Source organism: Bombus impatiens, unplaced genomic scaffold (genome assembly GCF_000188095.3).
Source record: "Bombus impatiens unplaced genomic scaffold, BIMP_2.2 scf_0155, whole genome shotgun sequence".
In the NCBI taxonomy this organism is placed as follows: Eukaryota; Metazoa; Arthropoda; class Insecta; order Hymenoptera; family Apidae; genus Bombus; species Bombus impatiens.
In genome coordinates, this window is record NT_176574.1 from 1511278 (window position 1) to 1533217 (window position 21940).

At 40.8% G+C, this 21940-nt stretch overlaps 1 protein-coding gene across 1 annotated transcript in view; it reads right to left on the bottom strand.

Moving 5' to 3' along the window:
- LOC100745044 (protein IFH1) overlaps window positions 1–21940 on the bottom strand; it is a 33024-nt gene that overhangs the window by 9602 nt on the left and 1482 nt on the right. Inside the window, exon 2 of the mRNA XM_003487479.4 lies at window positions 13773–18578. Coding sequence (XP_003487527.1) covers window positions 13773–17167 — 3395 coding nt within the window. The 5' untranslated portion in view covers window positions 17168–18578. The remainder of the gene's footprint in view (window positions 1–13772; window positions 18579–21940) is intronic.

Consider the following 21940-nt stretch of genomic DNA (forward strand, 5'->3'; position numbering starts at 1 on the left):
AACATCATTTAGCACCTCGTGTTAATCTTCCTCTGATCTATCAACGTATCCGAAGTACATTACGTTCGCGCAATTACCTCGAAGCGAGTAATTGTATTACTTAAGTCTATCATTTCGGTTTCTTCTTTTCGTCGGTCATCTCTTTTTTTTTCTTTTTTTGTCAGGTGAGATGGAAAAATAACGAGTATACTTTATTAACTGTCATCGAACGACGAGTTTCACGATCGAAGCATTCGTCGTTATTCGATTAAATGCGGTTCTCGTAAATGCGATAACATCGACCGTAATCTGCTTTGAAGACGTTTTCACGTGATTTACGAACGTCAATTATGCGAAATAGGGAAAGAGTTTTATCAAGCCTTAACTAAAAATAGCAAAGTCGTTGGCTATCGAATCGAAAATCGAACGATGTCTGTATTAAGCGGAATAATAAATTGCAATGTCGAAAGGAGCGGTGGTCACGGCGGAAAATTAAAGAGCAGACCGCTGTGAATTCGAATACCTTTTGCTCAGCAGCTATGACTTTTCTGACAGCTAAAATGAGGAAATAACTGGTAAGCATTATTAACTGACGCCAAATGACAAGCCTTATGATCGAAGCATTATTCGTTATTCGCTATATTCGTCCCTTAAATTATTAAATACGATAGTAACGATTGTAGCAATCGATTCGCGAATGCCAATTACGTACATGAAATAGGAAAAGTATTTTATCACGTGCTAATTAAAAATAACGTAATCCTTGTTTTGCGTTTCAACGAGAACGATGACCTTATTTACGGGCTGATGCGAATTGCAATATCGAGAAAGTCGGCGGCAACGGTGAAAAATTAAAGAACAGACCACTATGAATCCATAGCCGGCGACACTTAGGAATAAAAGTGCCATCGTAAAAAAGGAGTGTTTCCTTAGTTTCGCGTGGGTGAAAATTTTTGAGTGCCGCGCTACTACGCCCGTCAGACGTACGGCTGTTAGTAGTAGCTCGAAGAGTACCGGTACTCCGGTCGTAACGACTCTTCGAAACGTAGAGGATCGATCGAGGTGCCGGTGGTCCGCACGTGCGCAGAACATCGCTCCTCTCTCCCTTTTTCGCTTCTGGATTTTCCCTTTCTTCCCTTATTACTTTCCTTTTCTCTATCTTTATCGCAATTCTCATTCCCCCTTGTTTTCCATCTTGCACTTTTCCATCTCCTTTTCTTTATCATTCTCCTAGTTTCATTTACCCTCTGCCTCTCGTTTTTCCACTATCCCTCCGTGTCATTACCTATTCCCTTTCACGCTGTCTCTTTCGTTCTCTGTCGGTCTCCTTCCACCGCGTTCTACATCGTATCAAGGTAAATCCACCCTCTGCTCGCCTCCACGTATATCACCACCCACGCACCTATGTGTACCAAGCAGTGGTACGCGCGTGCAAACGTGCACGCAACTGCGTGTGCATGTAGAAAATTTAATGCACGAGCCGGTCTGGTTACGCGTATATGCGTACGTAGTACGTACAACCAGCTAGCGATGGGATCAAGCGTGACTTAAATTTTATCGACGTTATCCGGCCACTTTTGCTCTGTGATCAACTACACGCGTGCATTTACATTTATCTACCTTACGAATGTACACGCACGTGCACACAAGTATTATTAAATAGTAGCCCGTAAGTATTATTAAATACATCTACTCGTTGCATTTATTCAAAAACTTCAGTAAATTCTTTAACTTTGGCGCCGTTCACAGCCGCACAAATTTTGTATATTTTGCCCTTGGCAATGTCACTGTATAAATCGTAATATTTAATTTTTGCAAGATACATATCGCATTTACTAAAAAATTTAGTAATGTACTTACGTTATGTACTTAACGTACATACGTTAGTTGTACATATTACATTATTTATTTCAGTTATTTAGTCAAGTATTTCATGTGATATGCTACGTATGACGCGAATGAAATAAAGGTTCATCATAAAATAACTAAAAAATAAAAGTAGCCAAGAGTATACGATTTTTACGAAATAACATCAGGTGTCGTAATACTTACGACAGTGTACTCATCTACATAGTTGATGCGCATTACGCTGAGATGCGTATGTACAAAGCCAACTACTAAATGTTTTCACTGTGCCACGCTCGCAAATGCATAATATGCGGCGAACGCGAAATCGAATAACTCACGCGACACGTCTTTGCGCACGTGTCATCCGTTCGTCGACCCTCTTCCTGGAATACACGCGTGTACGCTTCTTTTTACGTCTGATTTTGGTAGAGAAAAAGAGACCGAGAGATTAAAAACCCTCTCGGGGTTGATGGCGTTGGATGGTAGTCGCACCACAGTACAGGCATTTGTATTTTCCAAATCATTTGACCTTCGTACGCACACATGTCTCTCGTGGACATTGAACCTTCTAGCTAGGTACTCCTGTCGTCCAGATATCATCGCGATAGGAGAATTTCATGGATTTTACAAATATTTTCGTCCGAACATCCGCACGAAGGGTTTGCTCGAAAAATTATTCGCAAGCTTCGCGAGTAACGAATCGATATTTGTAGGAATGCATCGACATTTTATGGGGTTGTTAACGTAGTTGATGCGCGTCGTAATAGCAGTAGCGAGGGAAAAATGATACTACAGCGATGTACCGTATAAATTGAAAGAATAAAAGACAAGGAACTAAAGCTGATTTCTCCAATTTGGCGAGTTTTCAGTTTTAGAAATTCTATGTTTTCACAGTAGAAACGTTAAATGTTGACATATCTCTTATTTATGAAGAAAGTTGTTGAAAAATTTGACACGGTAGAAGAACGGAACAATGTCATAAATAATGAATTACAAATTTTCCTGAAAATAACAGGTAACTAACGGACCCGTTTCTCGTCAAAAGAGAGGGATACCGAGCGCGAAAAGCTTTATCAAATAAAACATCAAATGAATTCCATTCTTTATGAATTATAATAGAAGCGAAGTACACGATGCGTGAACGCAACACTATTAACGTAATTGGTGTAAAGGCATCTGTCGTTTCTGCTTCATAAAATGTAACACAATAGACTGTCAGAGTAATTAAGTTTTGTATCTAGAGCCTGAAGAATGGAACTAACATGATTAATAAAAATGTATATACTTCGCATTTCGTATCATAAAATCGCAATACTTAGCTTCGATATACCAGTGACCCCGTTTAAATAAATGATTATCCAGGTATTAAAAAAAAAAAAAAGAAAAAAAACGAAATACGATTTAAATTTTATTAATTTAACCTTCGTTGCCTTACTTAGCATTTAAGACACGTAGTCCTATATCATTCTGCATTTTTCCTATTTTTTCTCAATGTAAAACATCCTAATGCTAAAAGCAGGATTCAAGTTGTGTCGCGCAAACAGCCATTTATTCTTACAGAATTTAAGATCGTTGTTATGTAACATTTTCTTGTACAAAAATAAATAGATTCGCGCAGCCGTGACTTCGCATGAATTTACGAATTTTTCGCGCGTTTGTACGAATGAATCGACAATGCCGAGCGAATATCCGCTGTTTCGTTTCATACGTGTCACGAACGAAAGGGAGGAAACATTGGTGAAAAGGGAGCCACGTGGCGATACTAGTGACACGTGCTTTGTTCGAACGTGGTCGTTCCTCGACCTTCGTACCAATGTGTCAGAAGTGAAACAGGTCCAAAATTAACTTGATTCGTGTTATTCATGAATTCACGGCGATATTTCTTAAACAAACATCTTAAACGCTTATTTACTAGGTTTTCCAGAATACTTCTATCGTGTTTGTTATGCTGCTTTGTATTTTTGAGAGTACATATTTCGTTTGTTAGCTTCTTAACATTATTTTTACGGCTGAGAAAATACTTTAAATTCCTTTAAAAACGTAATTTCTTTCGCAATTTTAAGCCTGCCATATGAACCTAAAGATATTTTATTTGGAATCTCCTATCGTCATAATATCGCGAAAATTAAAAATCTATTTCAACGTTTTCCATCCGTAATAATCCCTTTTCCGTAGAATGCTTGCACTTTGTTATTGTGCTGCAACGTTATTTTTGCTTTTAGCAAATACCGAATAAACATTAGCGAGATGAAAATTTCCTACCAGCATGAAAATATAAAGTGACGAATAGAGAGGTGAAAATAAATGGATGGAGAGGTGGAATAAATGGAAATACGAGAGAAATTTCGCTGTATCTCACAACGATACGATCAAATTTCATTTCAAACACGAAACTTTACGATTACTATACGTTTCGTATCCCGTAGAATGTATATCTCCGATATAAAATAATATGAAATATGAAATTTTACTCTGCCAGAGATAAAGTTGCTTTATCATTTTTCAAAGTGTACAATTCCAATATTTAATTTAATGCTTTTGCCTTTGATATGACATATTTCATGCAAGTTTAACATTTTTCACTGATATACAACTTTTAGAAGTAAATCGTAATGAGTATTCGCGAAGCTGCTTCGATAGAATATGAAATTACTTGAGTAATGACTTAGGTCGATGCCAAGGGATTGTAATAAAACAATGCACGCACGCGCGTGTAATTTCTAGATCGATAAGTGTTCTTGAACGGTATATTACAGGTATTTAAAACCTGAGAAGTGGATTGGAGCATTGACCAGGGTCTATGAACTGAACGTGCTGAGCAGAATCCACCCACCTAACTGCAGGAACACATTGTCTATACAGCTAGTATATCATACGAACATCGATCCGTGAGAGCGGTCTCATGGCTCCCAGCAAAGTACAAATCTCTACGCCCTAAAACGACTGCCACGTGTTACACTGTGTTCTGTTTTTCCTCAGCCCTCTGTCGTTACAAATACTAGGAAATTTAATCCCATTCGTGGGATTAATCAATCGGGTTAATTCGAGGCAATCGTGTTAAGAAGTAGCGCAAACAAAAATTGATAAACTCGTGAATATCTCTGTAAATTGTAATTGCATATAACCATCTTGCTTGGAATATCAAAAGTAGAAAATTAAATTCGAATAATTTCACGAACATTTAAAACGAAAAGTTACATATGCGTACAGACTGTGGTGCTACTTTACAACTTTCGCATCTTGAGTCGCTTATTTTCTATTTACAATCGTTTAAGGAAATATTAGTTAGAGTTGTCAGTTAGATTTTTCCAGATAAAAAAAAGAAAAGAAAAAAGAAAAAATAATAGAAATTAATCATATCGGAAGTTGCTATCGACTAGTAGTTGGAATTTTCTAGAGCCGCTTCACTCATTCTTCGCGGCAAGTATATTCCTGAGAACATCGATAATAATAAAACCACTCGAACGGTTGCGGCGGTTTAACGATAATGTAAAAGAATCAAGATCGAAGCTCGAACGGGGCGGATAAATTCATAATTTCTTAAAGCGGCCTAAGTGGCGGTTCCAGAAATAGATTCGAGCGTCCTGAATGCCAATGGCGTAATTAAAACTAGATCGTGCACTTTCTTGCGACCACTGACCGAGATTCGCGTTCACAGTCGCCCGCACCTTCTGTAATTCGAGTGTCTTCTTGTAATCCTCGTATGCTTTTAAACCAACTTCAGGTGTCCCCGCCCTCTGCTGTCCTCGAGTCAGGTATCTCGAGTATCGACAAGTATCTCACGTATCTTGCGTAACTCGAGTATCATCTCGCTTCTCTTTGTAGGGTACGCTTTGCCCAGTAGTACACGCTGCCCGCTCAAGTAGTCCAGACAGCATTGCTACCAGCATTGCGTGCAACGCTTCACGCCTGTACTCCAGTTTTACTTACGTTCATGCAACGGTCACCTTGAAATTTTTTCCTAATCCGATTCGTAGAAGTAGCCGAGTTACGAGAAATTATGTGACTTACTTGACCCCAGATAGAAATGATGAGAAACGCGGTTATAAAAAGCATATTTCCAAGAATACGAGACTTTTTAAGATAAAATCAAGTAATAACAGAAGAAATAAAAATAAAAAACGCTTCTAGCAGCGTAAAGATTTTATTTCGATCGAATTATCAGCAGGTGTTTGTAAATTTTGTCATTGTTTTAAAATAGTTGAACTCGCTTTTGGAATTACACTTACCATGTGCATATTATGGAAGAGCTTCGCAAGTTATCCTTTTCCGATAATGTCACTCGAGCAGACTATTTCTCAAATATAACAAACTCTTGGTTACTACTATGTAACATGCTTGCCACATATTAACATATTTTTTCCAACGTGTAATTACAATTGAACTGCGAATGATGTGTGTATTTACCTTGCTAAGATTATCGTACTTTACTATATGCGCAATATTCAGAGATAGTCAATGGAAAGACTATGTTTTCAAACGATAAAGAACTATTTTACATACTATTCAAATAACTACATTACAATTAGCATTCAAGAACGAGCGCAAGCTGGTTTTTGAAAACTCGATATTACGTAAATTCTTCTATCTTTGAAACATTCATCGTTTCAACTTATCGTCCTGCTTTCGCTCTTTCACTATTTATTTGCATTTTATCTTGTACAATGCCAGGGTCATCTGACAAAATTATACATTATTTTAATCGGGCGGTATCCATATTTAATTGATTCAGTTCCCGATATATTCGAACCATGAATCTTCAAAGAGACGTAATTCAATTACAAGGACAGCGAAGAACGTTGAATTTCATCGATCGAGAAAGCACGAGACGTTTTCGAACCGATTCCTCCGAAGCGGCTATGTCGCTCGTACTCATCGATCCGTTTCTAAAGGGGCGTTCACATCGGTGATTTGAACGAGCAGAAACGGAGCACCGAACAAGTCGTTCCCTTCTACCTCTAAAACCGACGTAACGTAGACCGCGTATTTTTATGAAAATTCATATATCTGAGAACATGATAAAAAAAGTAGAAGCTCGATAGAAAATTATTTTACCTACTTAATAATACAGAAAGCGCTATACTTTGGGTATTTTTTATACTTTGGGTATCCGCGCAACTTCCCGCTTTCAAACTTCCAATAAATTCAGAAAAATCTGCAATCCAGACGTAAGACATGCCCTGATCAGGATTACCGCGAATGTTTATAAAGCCCGTATTTTACGAGCGTTATTAGCAACCAGGATGGTAGGAATTGCGGCGACTGTCGGTGGTTTTACCGTAAATATAGAGGGAGGCGAAGGACAGCCAAAAGAGAAAAGATGGAAGAGACAAATAGAGGAAAAGAAAGAGGAAGCGCGCTACGAAATGGTGGAGGGAAAGGAAACCAATTAGAAATATAAGAAAAAAAGTGAAAAACTCGGTGGAAAGGGATTGAATAGGAGGTGGGGAAACGAAGGGTTGAAAAAGAAGAATTTCAAGAGGCACGGATAAACGGAGAAGGAGAGAACCAGAGGACGGAGAAAAACAAGAGACGAATATAGAGATCGAGATGAAGAGAAAGATAGAGACAAGTTCCTACTATCCTTCTCGTTTTATCCCTCTCCTCCGCCTCCTGAACCCCGTGGCAGAAACGTGGGCGTGGACGTAGGCGAGGTAAGCCTTCAGGGCCGGCGAACATCGACCGATCCAACTGGACGCATCGTAAATCGTGACCAGCCTCGTGATTCTCCAACAACAATGATAGACACATCCATATACGACTTTTTATTGGACAATTTTCGAATGTTGCGTCGGTCGAATCGAAAAAAAAAAAGAAAAGAACACGACCCTGTCAACATTAGGAGAAGCAACGAATTGTATAATTAAGGTAGCTTCTGGGAAACGAAGTAGTACAAGTCAGTGCTTTGGGCGTGTAATTTTGGCTTAACGTAATCCTTCGATTAATGAAGAATCATCGTCTGAATATCGATATTCGAGATGCTTAATTCTATTTAATAGACTCCAATGATGTTAATTGTATTTTTTTCTTTTTTTCAATCATCGATTTGTATAATTTCATCGATCTAACAAAATACAAAGAAATAAACGCGATTCCAGCAAAAGTTATTCCTCGTTACAAACGGAAAGAAAGCAAAACTAATTGACGAGCAAATATCGAAGATAAATCAAAGAGACGCGGGATAAACAAGATGAGTAATGTAAAAAAAAAAAAGAAATTAAGAGAAAAGTGATCAATTATCCGGCAGGAATACGTCCGTAATAGAGAAAATCCCGCGAAAATGTAATCGAAAGACATTGATAATTTGCCACTCGATTGCGACCGGGAAAAAAAAGTGACGGACGTTTTTATCGGTAATGCGTTTTAAACGATGCAAGAACGAGGCGAGGTAAAACGCAAATCGAGCTATCCACGATCAGTGGCGTCGAAAAAACAAGCGTTCCTGGCGTCTAGGCATCGGAGAATGCCAAACACCAGCAAAACGTTAAAACGAGCTTTGATTTTAATTTCCTGCATTCTCCCTCGTTGTTGGCCCGCGGCTTTCGAATTCCCGTTCGTACGATCGATGAACGTTCGTGTCGTCACATGAGAACCCTCCTTTAATACCTCTCCCTCTCATTAAAGCCGTCCGCTCAACGCACGCGGAGAGTAGCATCCTAATGCTATTTACACAAGTGCTCCGCCGGAGCGAAAGGGCGTTCGAAACTGTTCCTCCGCCGCGTTGTGACGCCGTGCCAGCGTGTTACAATAAAATATCCATTTGCTTTAAGCCGTATCTAACCGCCGTTAACTGCAAAACTTATATTCGATTCGTCCCTTAACGTCTTACGTCGTCTCTTAACGCTTAACGTCTCTTTAGTCTCGTACACGCGAACCCGTGTTTCGTTAGCTCATAATCAGATGTACTCCGACGATTCGATGGCTCGGACGACATAAGTGGAATTAAGTTTGATCGTTCGAGTCATCGAGAAATTCGGTTTGTTCGTATCGTTCGATAATAAATAGGAGAAGTATAGGCAGGTGGAAAAGTTCGAGTTAAGTTCGATCGTTCGAATGATCGGGAAATTCGGCTAAAATTGAAGTATAAATTAAAGTTGACGAGCCAAGTGCTTTCACTCGAATTAGCTGCGTTGCGATCTTTTTTTTTTTAAACCTAACCTCGCTTACGAATCGACGCAGAAAAAGATAAAGATATTTATAGCATAACATCGGATGATGTTACGGAGACATATTTAAATTTATTTTTACACATTACCAAAAAAATAGGCAGTATATGCCAATATGCAAAGATATGCAAAACACGATTTATTCGTTATTGACAAATATTAAATAATGTTTTTATATTTGAAAATTGTTTGTTTAATACCTGTTACCTAACCTTGCTCCAACAGCATTCAGGTTTGATGATAATTACGGTTATAATTATAACCTTCACGGTTATTAAATCGATTAACTAATTATACATGTGATGGTGAATTGCAACGATTTAAAGAAAGATGTGCATGCGATTTGTGAAAATCGCATTTGCGCAGTATTTGTATATCCGATATGTTATGCGTATATGTTAATTTCCCTTCGATATAAACCGATTACGTTGAAGAGAGCTATTCGATTCTAATACGATAACTACGTTCGACTTTTTGCATGAAACAAGATTGCCGTTTTAAATTGATTAATTAATAACTAATATCCGCACTAATTTCTTGGTTAATAACTAATTTCGCACTAATATCCTTGGTTATTTATTTCTTACGTAGTATTCGAATCTCAAGTAAAAGTTTCTGCCAGCCGTGAATCCTATTATTATCCCGACAATGAAGGTAATTTTAATGAGTACGTTATAATAGGAAGTAACGGAAACAATGGGAAGAATCGAGAGAGATAATGACTTATACGAATAACGACGTTTCTATAGAAATAAAATAAGAACTTGGAAGCTGGAAAATTATTTTCGTTAAACTTTCATTAACGTTCTGGCCGCTACGCGATTGCTTTCATAAAGAACCAAACACGCAGCGTTCTATTATTTCCCAAGCGTATTTAAGAAGAAACCATATTAATCTCTCGTTTAAAGTTGATTATTTTTTCACAAAGATTAATAATTCGCATTACTACGTATATCGTACAAATACTTTCCAACGTACACGTTTTCGTAAGATCAGCGAAACACATAAATTTTAAGTAATCGCGGTGAAACCGATCTATGAGCGAAAGGAATATACTGAAATAGTTCGAGATCCCAAGGTTTAACTCGATACTATTTTACTGCGAGGAAAACACAATAGGTACGTCACAGATATCTTTATCAATCCTTCGTGGCAGGACCGAAGACTATGAATTTGAAATATCTGCTTGCGCAACAGTTTCGTCGCAAAACGTAGACAAGGAGCGTAGGACAAAACTCGGAGCCACGACCCACTTTCGTACCGTGCCAATTGCCGATCGTGGAACACACAGTCCTAATTAGAGAAGTCTCGAACACCAATTAGAAGCCACGTGTTACAAGATCGACCAACAGAATTCGACCACCTCGTGAGAAAATCGCTGTCCAGCTGGAAAAACGTTTCTCAATGCGTCTATCCAACGATTTCGTCTTTTTCTTTTTTCGTTCGTTTTCTTCGCGATAACCTTCTATCATTGATCGTTCTATTCCAAACATTCGAAGTCGTCCTCCGTGAAAATTCATATGGCAGACGTTCAACGACGAATAAATTATGACAAGCCGAGTGTTCGATCCACATTGGTCTCGATATTCTCGCTAAGATTAAATGCTAGAAAGTTGAGGAATTCGGACTCTTCGTCTTGGAACGAATGTTCTAATCTAAGTGATCGAATGACTCCCCTTCACCAATTATTCCGGAATTCTAACCTAAATCGCGCAAATTCTCTCACACGCTTGTGAAAACGTGGATCGAATAAGAAAAAAGAAAAAATTATTTTTCGCGACGCCAATTTCCACGCGGCAAGTATTTTTCGCCATTAATCCCATTCTCGGTTTTATACAGCCGTGAATGTTATTTACGCGTCATAAATAAATGAAATTACCGCGTATCAAACTAGTTTTAGTTTTAGTCTCTTACTATTTCTTCCTGTCAGGATGAAAAAGTTATGTGACAACTATCGAATAAAAGCAACTTACAAAGAAATTTTACAGTTTATAAATGTTTCATTGCCAGCGATAAAATAGATTTAACTCTTCGAAAGTGAGAATTTCACGACTCGAAGGCGGTCCACGCTTTCTTCCCGACAAATATAAATATTCCTCAGTAACAAATTGAAATATAAGGAATCTACAGAATTGTTTAGCGAAAATCATTTCAAATACAACTTCGAATTCATATAATATTCGCCGGAGAATTTATTATCGCCACTACACGTTTATTTTTTTATCGCTCCTCTACTTTGTTTCTTTTCATATTCCATTGCTTTACTCCCTTGTAAATAACCAGAAACTTTCTTAAATCTACTTGATTCAATTACAAAAGTAAAATTGGAACATCAGACAGATCCGCCTCAATTTCGAAACGTAAAGAAAGTTTAACAGAAGTAGAGATTATACCTTCGTGCATAATTTACTAGAGAGAAAAAGAGAGAGAGAGAGATATGATCGCATCTTAGACAACGTTAAGACATAATCTAAACTCGAGATTTTTATGATATTTACAAGAAGCGTGGAAGCAAATCGCGGAACCTTGTCGAATGTTGTTAATTGGTAGCAAGAGGAAGCGCATCGATCATGCTCGCGTCTCTCTACGTAGGAGGTAGCGCAGCAGTTTACCACGTTCGATCTCGTTTAAATATTTAACGGCGGTCATGTATGCACGTCGATCGGCTCGTTATAACCGGACTGACAGACCGGAGGTGGAGCCTGCGAGATACAGTCGCTATCGTTCGCTCGGTATTAAAATGCAAATGATCGCACTATCACCGATCCGTTCTTGGTATCAGTGTGTTACCTCCGTCGTCGCGGACTCGCAAAATACCCTGACTCCATCTCCTTTCCCGTTCTGTATGCATAAAGTATCGTCGTACGCCGCACACCGTACACCTTTCCACGTATCGATACGTATAGAAATTTAATTGTTCAACCACGATTACCATTAAGTACATAGATCGAAATTTAATTGTTCTCGAGGCAATAGCCATCGAACGACCCGAGTGAACTATAGGATGGAACAGTGAAAGTGACAAGGGCAAGATGCTGTTACGTTAAACGCTTCGATAGTTGCTCCTTTATGACCCGTTTCGTTGATTAATATAGTCCACTTACCAACGCCGAACGGCGAAAAACTGATCGGTACCAGTTATGCGATTATTGATTAATTCTCTCTAGCTATAGAACAGTCGCGATAACATATTACGATGTGTAATACGTAATATAAAAAAGTATACTTCTAAGTTCATTAAAACCTACTACCGTTAATTGAATAATACCGAGACTGCAAGATGTTGATGGTTAATTATTGATTTACCACGACACGCTCTCTCGACCGGTGTTGGTGTTAAAACTTCTATATAATACAAGATATTCAATAAATCGATTATTAATGAAAGTGCTTTCGGAGCTAGCTACTGGTTGGGTAATTGTGAATTCCGATGTCGCGTGGTATGCATGTTAAGTACATTTAATAGGTGTAATTTAATAATTTGCAATGATTAGGTCGAACCTTGTTACTTACGTCAGTAAATATAGGTAAAGACGGGATAAAGAAGTATGAAATACGATATCTAAACAGGTTAGTACCGGACGAGATATTCGACGAAATAAAATTTGAATCTAGATGACGATCTTTTAACGCACGAATTGAAAATAATACGAATAATCTCCGTCGATAATCGACGATCTCTAGAAAGATCTATTTCTATGGCAAATTGTTGTTTAAAAAAAAGTTCTTTTATTCGTTCTTTAACTCGTACTTTAATCGTAAAAATTCACTTTAACGAACAATGCGTTTGCATCGATAGCAACGGCGGCTCCAATTTCTTTTTTTTTTTCGCTGGCAACATCGCGTCTGCGAGTTTGATTCTACATCTAAATGCAGATTGAAGTTGCAGTGAGAGGTTAATCCGTGGATTCTCAATTTTATATGCTTTTCGTGATGTTTCTTTTTTCTTTTTCGCCCTTTCGTCCGCCTCTCTTTCGCATTAATTACAGTCGACGTCATAGAGACCAGACGGTGTTTCATTCCAACGTGTTTCATGCGATATTTCCCTCTCCTCGTGCAAAAGATAAATAAAATATAACCATGGATAATTATCTTTATCGAAGAAATAATATCTGACGGATAAAAGAGATCTAGTTGAAAAGCGATTCATTGGAGAACGCGTAAGACAATGAACAACCGTCCCTATATTCTGCCTCACTGAAATGGTTACCCGCATCTGTACGGCTGTTACGAGCGTACGTTTGCCACGATTAAAATGTTCCAATGCGGTTACATTTCATGCAGTCATTGGTCAAAAGACGCGTACTATCACAGAGAATATCACTTTAGGATAAAGCATTTGGCAAAATAAAAGTGACGGCTGCCGTTTCACTGCTCCGGGGTACGAGTTAATGCTTCTAACGTACGAATGTTCTTTCCCGTTCGAGTTGGATAAAATAAACGACACTTCGTGATAATAGGATGCGCTTCAATTTCTTGCCACGAAACACGTTCTTATTAAGTCCCTTATCTATTCTATTTTAATGTCATATACATAAGTTATGTAAATGGACACTTGCGTCACCTGATTGAATTATTTCTTATTCTATGCCGTGGCTAATTATATATCACCGCGCGTCGAACAAACTCTTCCGATCGAACGAGCAAATATCACGTATTCCCTGAATAACTAAACGTAAGGCTAATCTTTAATATAGAGATATCCATATTCGCGTTAAAATCATGCTCCTCGTATTTTCCATATTGAATAAGATAAAATATCAAACGAGTAAGAATTACCTGCCGAACAGAGGATGCCAAAGTTGCGACTCTTCGGGCGAATTGGCCGTGGAGCTGACTTCCGGTTCCTGTTTAAGTAATCCGCTCCGTACCCTGAGCAACGGGAGGTAAGTGGTGGTTCTTCGACCACTGGAGAGATCGATCGGTGCCGGCATTAGCGTGCCGATTGGTTTGCAGCTGAGCTTGGGTCTCGTTTGCAACGCGTTTTTCGTTCCGTTGCTCGCGTGACCGGATCCTCTGTTAGTGCCGTTGTTGATTCTTGGATGCGACTGTCGTGACCTGCAGACCGGACCCTCGCCGTGATCGAGGACGTGCTGAAGATGAGCCAAGGATATCACCAATAAATCTGGATCCCTAAGGAGATCCGGCCTGGTTAGCGCTTCTGGCAGTCTTAGTTCTGGCCTGGAGGCCAACAGTTTCGGAATTTCAGTGGCCGGAGCCGCTGCCAGACCCGGCAAATAGTCTCTCGGTACCAGAAGCGGATCCGGTATCAAATGTCCGGACGTCTCGATCAATTCTCTAAGCTGACTAGCAGGATCCAAAAGGTTGTCGGTGCTACTGGACGTGGCGCAAGCTTCCTCCATGGCGTGCATTCGATGCTTTGCAGATGATTTTTGATAGGAACTCGATTGGTTCTTTTGCCTACCAACTGACCATTCGGCGGACATTGGTCTCTTGGGTGTGGCTCGATCCGTCACGAAGTACGTACTATGGATATCACCGCTGGACATTGGTCTACCAGAGTTCCTTATCTCCTGAGTGTGAACGTTCAATCGTTCCTGAAAACTTCTGTTACCTTTCCTGTTTACGCTACTTCTCTCCATGTCCTTCGGATCGGCACGAATAGTAAGATGATCGCTGGGTATTTGATCGCAGCGATTCGAAATCTCTTTCTGCTTCTCGTAATCTCTGACCTCCAACTGATTCGGCGACGACAAAATACCTTTCAAAGTTAGATCGTTCTTCGCGTCTTCCGAACAAGATACCGAACAAGGGGGACTAGGTAGCAATCTCTCGAGATACGCGGAAGAGGGTCTCCTGGAAGCCGGGGAACATGGAATTCCACTCGGTTGCGGCGAGACAACGGTGCCACGTGTCCGAAGTTCCTCGAGGACTTGCTCGTCGAAATGTTCTACATCCTGATACTTGCATTTAGCTTGAGCCTCGCTGTTTCTGCTCGAGCTGATCCAATGAGCCTGATTTTTCGTATTCTCCAGAGGAGTCTTCCGATCTTCCGAGTTTCCTATGTTTTGCCTGTGGAAGTAATCCCTATCGGACTCGTAAGCTAGCGAGTCGGCGACTTTCTGTCGTCTAAGATCTTCCAATACTTGCGAATCGCAATCATCTTCTTCCTCTTCCAAGTCTCTCTCGTTGTCGTCGTCCTCGTGAGGAAATCCGCCCGTCTTCGACTCGCCCGAATAAACCTCGTTCTTGGGGAAATTCACGGTACTTTCCGGCGACTCGACGCGCGATTTCGTACTCGGAGAAGTCGAATGATTCGCGATTATTTGAGAATTTCGATATCGGTAACTGGGTATGATAATGGACAAACCGGGAAGATTCTTCGGAGAAGTCGTGGTTCCTTGCGTTTCCGTTGCAGAATCCGTGTTCTTCAACAATCTTTCGACGCACTCTGCTTGAGAATCGGGTGATCGACTCGACGACGACGACGACGCTTTCGACGCTGGTCTCGTCAACGACATAGCTATATTTTTCGTTATTTCCGGAGTGTGAGTCCTGGTAATAGAAACCGAAAGACCTGGTGTATTTCTCAGCGCATTCAAAATCTTCGAGCTATCGTTATAATCTATTTTCACTGGTTCACCGGGTTCGTCGGGTCGCTCGTCTTCCGCTTCCAATTGCGCGTCGTCCACAGACATCATACTTTGCCATTTAGAATGAGAATTCGTTCTACACTTTGGTCTATTTCCAAGGCCACCGTCCGCTTCGGCAATCTTGCACGATTTCGAGTCCGAAATGTTGTTCTTTATAGAAACGATGATGACATCGTTCTTCGTTTCGGGCTTCTTCTCTTCTTCGTTTTCGTAATTGGTGAATATCTTCTCTTCGTGGATCTGTATTTTATCGCCGGCGAGATTGTCGTTCGTTTTAACGATATCTTCCAGCTGTTGATAGCTGGAAATCGCTTCGTTCCTCGATTGTTCTTTAACCTTACCCGATAATTCCGTGAGAACCGCTGCGCTAAAGTCTTTGATTTTACTCTCACTGGGTTTATTATGAAGATTCTCGTTGAGAACCTCGTACGTTTTCGTCGAGTCGACGGGCAAATCAGCACTAGGCGTATCGGTAGCTAGAACCGGCGAGGCCGTGACATCGATCATGTTCAATATGTCCTGAATGCCTGCCTTGTTCACGTGTTTTCTTTTTTCATTATCCACTGCTGGCTTCTCTTCACCGGCGATAACATCATCCTCGCCCTGCCCCTTCTCGTCTTTTCCCCGTCTTTGAAGGACATTCTGATGAACGCCTTGAGGCAATTGAGAAAAATGTAGTTGTTCCAGTACTACTCGCGGTTGAAACAGCTTATCTTTCTGCAGCCTTTCGAGATTGTTCCTTCCGTTGCAGCTCGACGCATCTTTCTCGAACTTATTTCCCTCCTTTATCTCGTTTTCGTTCGCGTCTTCTTCGTCGTCGTCCTCTTGCTCCTCGTCTTCATCCTCCTCCTCCTCCTCCTCTTCCTCCTCCTCGTCGTCGTCGTCGTCCTCCTCCTCTTCCTCTTCTTCTTCGTCCTCCTCTTCTATGTCCTCCTCGTCGTCGTCATCGTCGGAACATGGTACTCTTTGTCGTTCCTCGTCCCAATTTTCTTTGATCTTTGCGTTATTCCGCATTTCGTCCAGAGGAAATCCGTAATCACGTCGATGTTTGCTCTTTCTACTAACCTCATCGTAACTTCTCTTTTTTCCAACATCGTCCTTGCCGACGAAACCGTTGGTTCGCCCGTTGGCTAGCTCGTTCGCGCAGATATGTCGAAGGTTGAGCGTTGTATGCCCTGTCTGATTGTTGATGTCTTTTTCTTCGTTTGTGTCGGACGAATTCGAAGAGTTTGCGCTGCTCGTCTTCTGGGAGGTAACTCCCAAGGCAGTCGAGTACATGTTGGACGCCGTTCTCGGTATCGAACGCCATCCTTGCGCCGTCTTCGTCAACTTGATACGATTCCTTTTGTCGTAGTCCTCGCATCTTACCTCGACGATTCTTTGCTCTCGCTGCGATGCCCAGAGAAAAATCGGATTCACTTTCGGCCGTTTCTCTTCCGGTTCGTCCGAGGACCGTTCTTGCCGAATCTGCTTCTGATGCTTTTGATGATGGTGATGGTGATGATGATGATGACGTCTTTGTCGACGGGGCGCTGTGCCCCGTGCAGGGGCCCCGCTCATCACTCCATCCAACGAGCGGTTATTACTCTGCCACCCGTCCACCGAGACGACTTCTTCTGACAACCGCTCCTCTTCTTCCAATCGCGTTAAGTAACTTCTCGGCCCGCCGATCAACCAGAACGTGCTATCTAAAAGTAACTCTTAAAATATTCACTGTACATCGATATTTCTACATCAGTCGGCTCGCAAAGGATAGTTTTTTTATTCGCGATTACATCGCCCGATCGCTCGCTAAGCATACACTGTGATAACCTTATACTATGCAGCTCCATCGACTAAGTGATTAAGCGGTATCATGGGTGGCTCGGATTCACCCTGATCAGGTTCGACTCACCCTGAAGTCAATTTCTCACCGTCCATTAACAAACAAGACAATTTCAAGCAAGCAACGATCGATCTTAAGGGCATTGACATTGTTGACCTAGCACTTCCGCGAACAAGATGCACCGGACACATAGGCCACGCTCTTGTCTTCCTCGACGTTTCCGTTGCCAGTGTTCGACCGCTTAATTTTATTCGCTTCTCCTCCGTTCTTTTTGTTGTACGTTTCGCGACAGCGGAAACTTTCCGCCAGTTTTGATCCACACCGGACGTCGAACTGAAGATTCACGGCTACACCGCCGATTACTATTATCTATTATCTAAAAACACGACGGTATCGCGAAGGTGTCGAATCCACCGATGCCGGAGGTCGTCGACGTTCACCCGGCTATCGAACCGCGATATAGAGCAGGGCGAGCGAGAGCAGAGGATCAGCGAGCTCGTCGATTTTCATCGAGGTATCTACAACGTCGATTTGCATCGAGCTTGCGGCGTCGACTCCGTCGAGCTTACGGCTGGCAGCACTGAGTATGTTCGACCCATCGAGCTTCTCTTCAACTATTCGCTTCTCTCTTTCCACCGGCGTTATTCTCTCTATCTCTCTCTCCCTCCCTCCCCCTCCCTCTCTCTTTCTCTCTCTTTCTCTCTGTCGCTGCTTACACGGTGGTTGCGCCGGCCTTGTCGCACCCTAAATCTCTCTCCTCGAAATTCTTTAATCCTTTCCACTGTCCCGACTTCGCGACTTCAAGGTCCGTTTCCAACAAGCGCGTTCCCTTCCTTTCAGCTTTTTTCACGGGGTTCCTGCACGCATTCCTGCAACGACACCTTTATCCTTGACCATGCACGAATCGTCGACGATGAAATCGTGGCTGACGAACAATTGTCATCGATGACATAACACTCAGAAGATTTATCCACCGGTTACATGTCGTTACGCGCGGAGTCACTGTCTGGGAGCTACTGTCGGTACCTCCTCGTTGCCTTCCACTTCGTCGCCGCCGCCCCCGCTCCACGGAATCGCGAGCCAGGACCGGATCTATCCGTGATGCCCTTGTCTTATTTCCTTCGTTTCTCCTCTTTCGTTTGCTTCCTTAAAAACAATTATTTCTATTTACTTTGCCCTCTTTTACCATTTACGCTTTAAGTCGTCGAAACTTATGATTTCTATGGGAGAACTTTGAAAATACGTATCGTCGGAGGATTCGGTGGAAATAATTTGTTTGGCTACTTCTGAACGATGCGATAGATCTTATAACTCTAATGTTGGCTATTTTTGTCTATGTCAGTTACTTTGGTGCACCGAAAACTAATTGAAATTGTAGATTTGGATAAAGTCGTTGGTGAGAAATACGAAATTTAGTACGATACGTCCTGATGTTTTTATGCCATACCGTACGATTAAATTAAAAATGCTGTAATAATATAAGCCAGTAATAAGTTTCTTCCAATTTGTTTTTTTTTCTTTGGTATCGTTAATGCGCTATATCGTTCGTCTATTGAATCATTTTAGTAATTCGGGACCATTTGATCGAGTTAAATTTAGCATGAAAATTTTTTAAATAATTTCCGCACCAAAATAGACATTTTAATTTTATGCTTTGCAAGTGTGTAAGTGAATAAACGCGTCGCAAGTTATTTATAAAGTAAAGTGTGTTTCCACGTTTTCAACGCGAGATTCGATCTTCTCGGTTCTTTTATGCCAAAAGCAATGTGACAACTTTTATACCAGATTAATTTCATAACGCTTTGTAACTTTGTTCGCAATTATTAAATCTCTTTATTCGTATGAGTCATCGAAGGCCACACGCGTATATCTTTATAATTTTATACTATAAAAACATTTCAGAACATTTCCATAGTAATTGATAGAAAAACACAGTATATTTCCGATAAATTTTTTCTTATCCATATTCAACCATTGCTGTATGTATTGCCCCTTTCAATTTATCAAATTACCGCAACACAACAAATCAAATCGTATAGTTAGATTTCATATAGTCCGATATTTGATAATGTTAGTTCGCTAATATCGTAAATTAGCTAATATCGTAATGAAAGTAAATTAGTGCGCGAGGCGGTGCTGATACGAATCTAGTACGGGGCGACAAGACGTATAGACCCGGCACTATAACGTTCTTACCCCTTACCCCGAGATAGCCAGCTCGCGACCGGAGCACCGACCATGGAAAGAGACCGAAGGTACGCCGAACGAGGACAGACGCAGAGGAAGAGAATGGGATAACCTGTGTGTATATACGGGTATACAGAGTGTACCGAAGGTAACTTCGATTACAATGGTATCAACGATTTTACCGGCATTAAAACAGAGAAAAATCCTGTCGATTAAGCTGCGCGTTATCAACAACCCTTTCTTCTGTCGTTTTAAATCCGCAATATCCGATAACGAAGTGTTTCAACGATTTTCCTAACATCTCCAATTGCGAGTAACAAATTAGCGCAAGGTCGTGACTAATTCGAACGTTGAACGTACTCTTTTTCCGATTCTCTATATATCGGATTTATACGTATTTTATTGTCAATTTCACACGATTCCAACTTGTCCAATATTCGGATATTTTTGATGTGCAACATGGATACACGGAAAGGAAAGAAAAGAGAACGAAAGAAAAAAAAAAAAAGAGAAAAAGGAGAGCGTTGGTATTTTCTGAACGAGAGATTTACCCGTGTCCCCGACGAGGAACTAGTTTTCGATAAACGAGCACCTCCTCGTTAAGTGGCTCCACGAAGGGGGCCGAAATCGTACTCACCCTATATCCCCGAAGCGTTCGCGGGATAGAGAGGCCCTGAGAGGTCAAAGTGGAAGGGAGAGGATCGTGCACCAAGTGAGAAGCGGTGGAACAGAGAGAGAGAAATATTTTTATTAAAAGGAGGGAGGCGACTCAATGGAGGGATAAAGACAGATTCACGGCGCAGTACACCGTGTCGGATGCTGATGCTGCATTAAGCCCCGTTTGCACTTCCGCCCTTCCATTCGCAAGCTTCGATCCTTTCATACGCTCCCTTCGCGCCGCTGCCGCCAATTGTTTCGATGATTTTTATTTTATATGATATTCCTGACGATTCTACTGAAAATAATCCAACATCGCGGGCGAGATGCTTGCTTTGTTGATTTTTTTCATTTCAGAGCAGTTCGGTTCAGCAATGCCGAATAAAACACGGTTGGGGACACTTTGATAATATCAACCTGATTCGATGAACGTCGATTATATGAGAAAAGAACAGATAAAATCGAGTATATGTTTAAATCGGAGTAAAATGTAATTTCAAATGTCATCGTGGTTTTAACGACGTTCGTAGGAAATTCTACAGTTAGGTTAAAATAACAATGAATACGATAGCGGTAATTATATCGTTTCAGACAATATTTCATTTAGAAGTAACATAGTTACGAAACTGAAAATAAATTGTTTCCTATCTACAACAACGAACTAAATGTTAGAATATAACATTTTTTCCTGAATTTTTGATGAAAGCTTAATTGACGATATTCCGTGTATTTTATACTTCTATGTTTCAAACAGGATACACAACGAATTTCACAATGCCAGGTATCATTGTGTTGAAGAACCATCGACAAACAATGTTACGAAGAGGGGTCTGCGTGTCTAAGGACGTAATCATAAAAGAAATTCTTTCAAATGAAAGCACTATTGACTCGACAGTGTTGCATCACGATGAATGATGACCCGACGATTTACAATTTCGGTATATTGATATTCACGATTTCGACTTGGTCGACGTACCAGAGTCGTCGAACCAGAGAACGATAGATATTGTTAACTACGGGCTGTTTTTATCACCGAATAAAGATGCTCTTCCTTGTATTCGTTCGTGACTTAAGGCAAACACGAGGTATACCAGCAAGGTCACGTGATGGACTTCGTCCAGGACGAGACGAGGGAGCATACATAGAAGGGAGACGTCACTGACCGTGAACGCACGCGAGACTCGCGACAATTTTGTCCGCGACTTAGCAGGAACTCCGTACATCGGCAGATAAAGCGGAAGAATGCGGCCTCGATGAACTTTGTTTCGTGAAAAACGCGCCTTCGGTCGATTTCCTAATCGACCCTTTCTACTCGACGATGGCTAAATCGATTGATCAGTAGAATATGTAGATCTGTTATATACGTTAAAATACTCGATCGACGTTTAAATACTCTGTTACGAATATCATTTTTCTGATAGATCGTTTGTCTGAAAATATTTGTAAACGTTCGCCAACAGACTGTATTTTTGTTCGAAAAAAAGAAAAAATCAATGTGTCTACCCTCGAGCATGATTACTGTTGGTAACAACTGCATCACATGAATGGCTTCCGGCCAGGTAATCCGAGGGAGTGTTCATTTAACGAAATGTCAAGGAAGTGGATTTTAATCAGTGAATAACTTGGGACGGCAATGATTAAGTCTTTTCCTTGATTTTTTTATG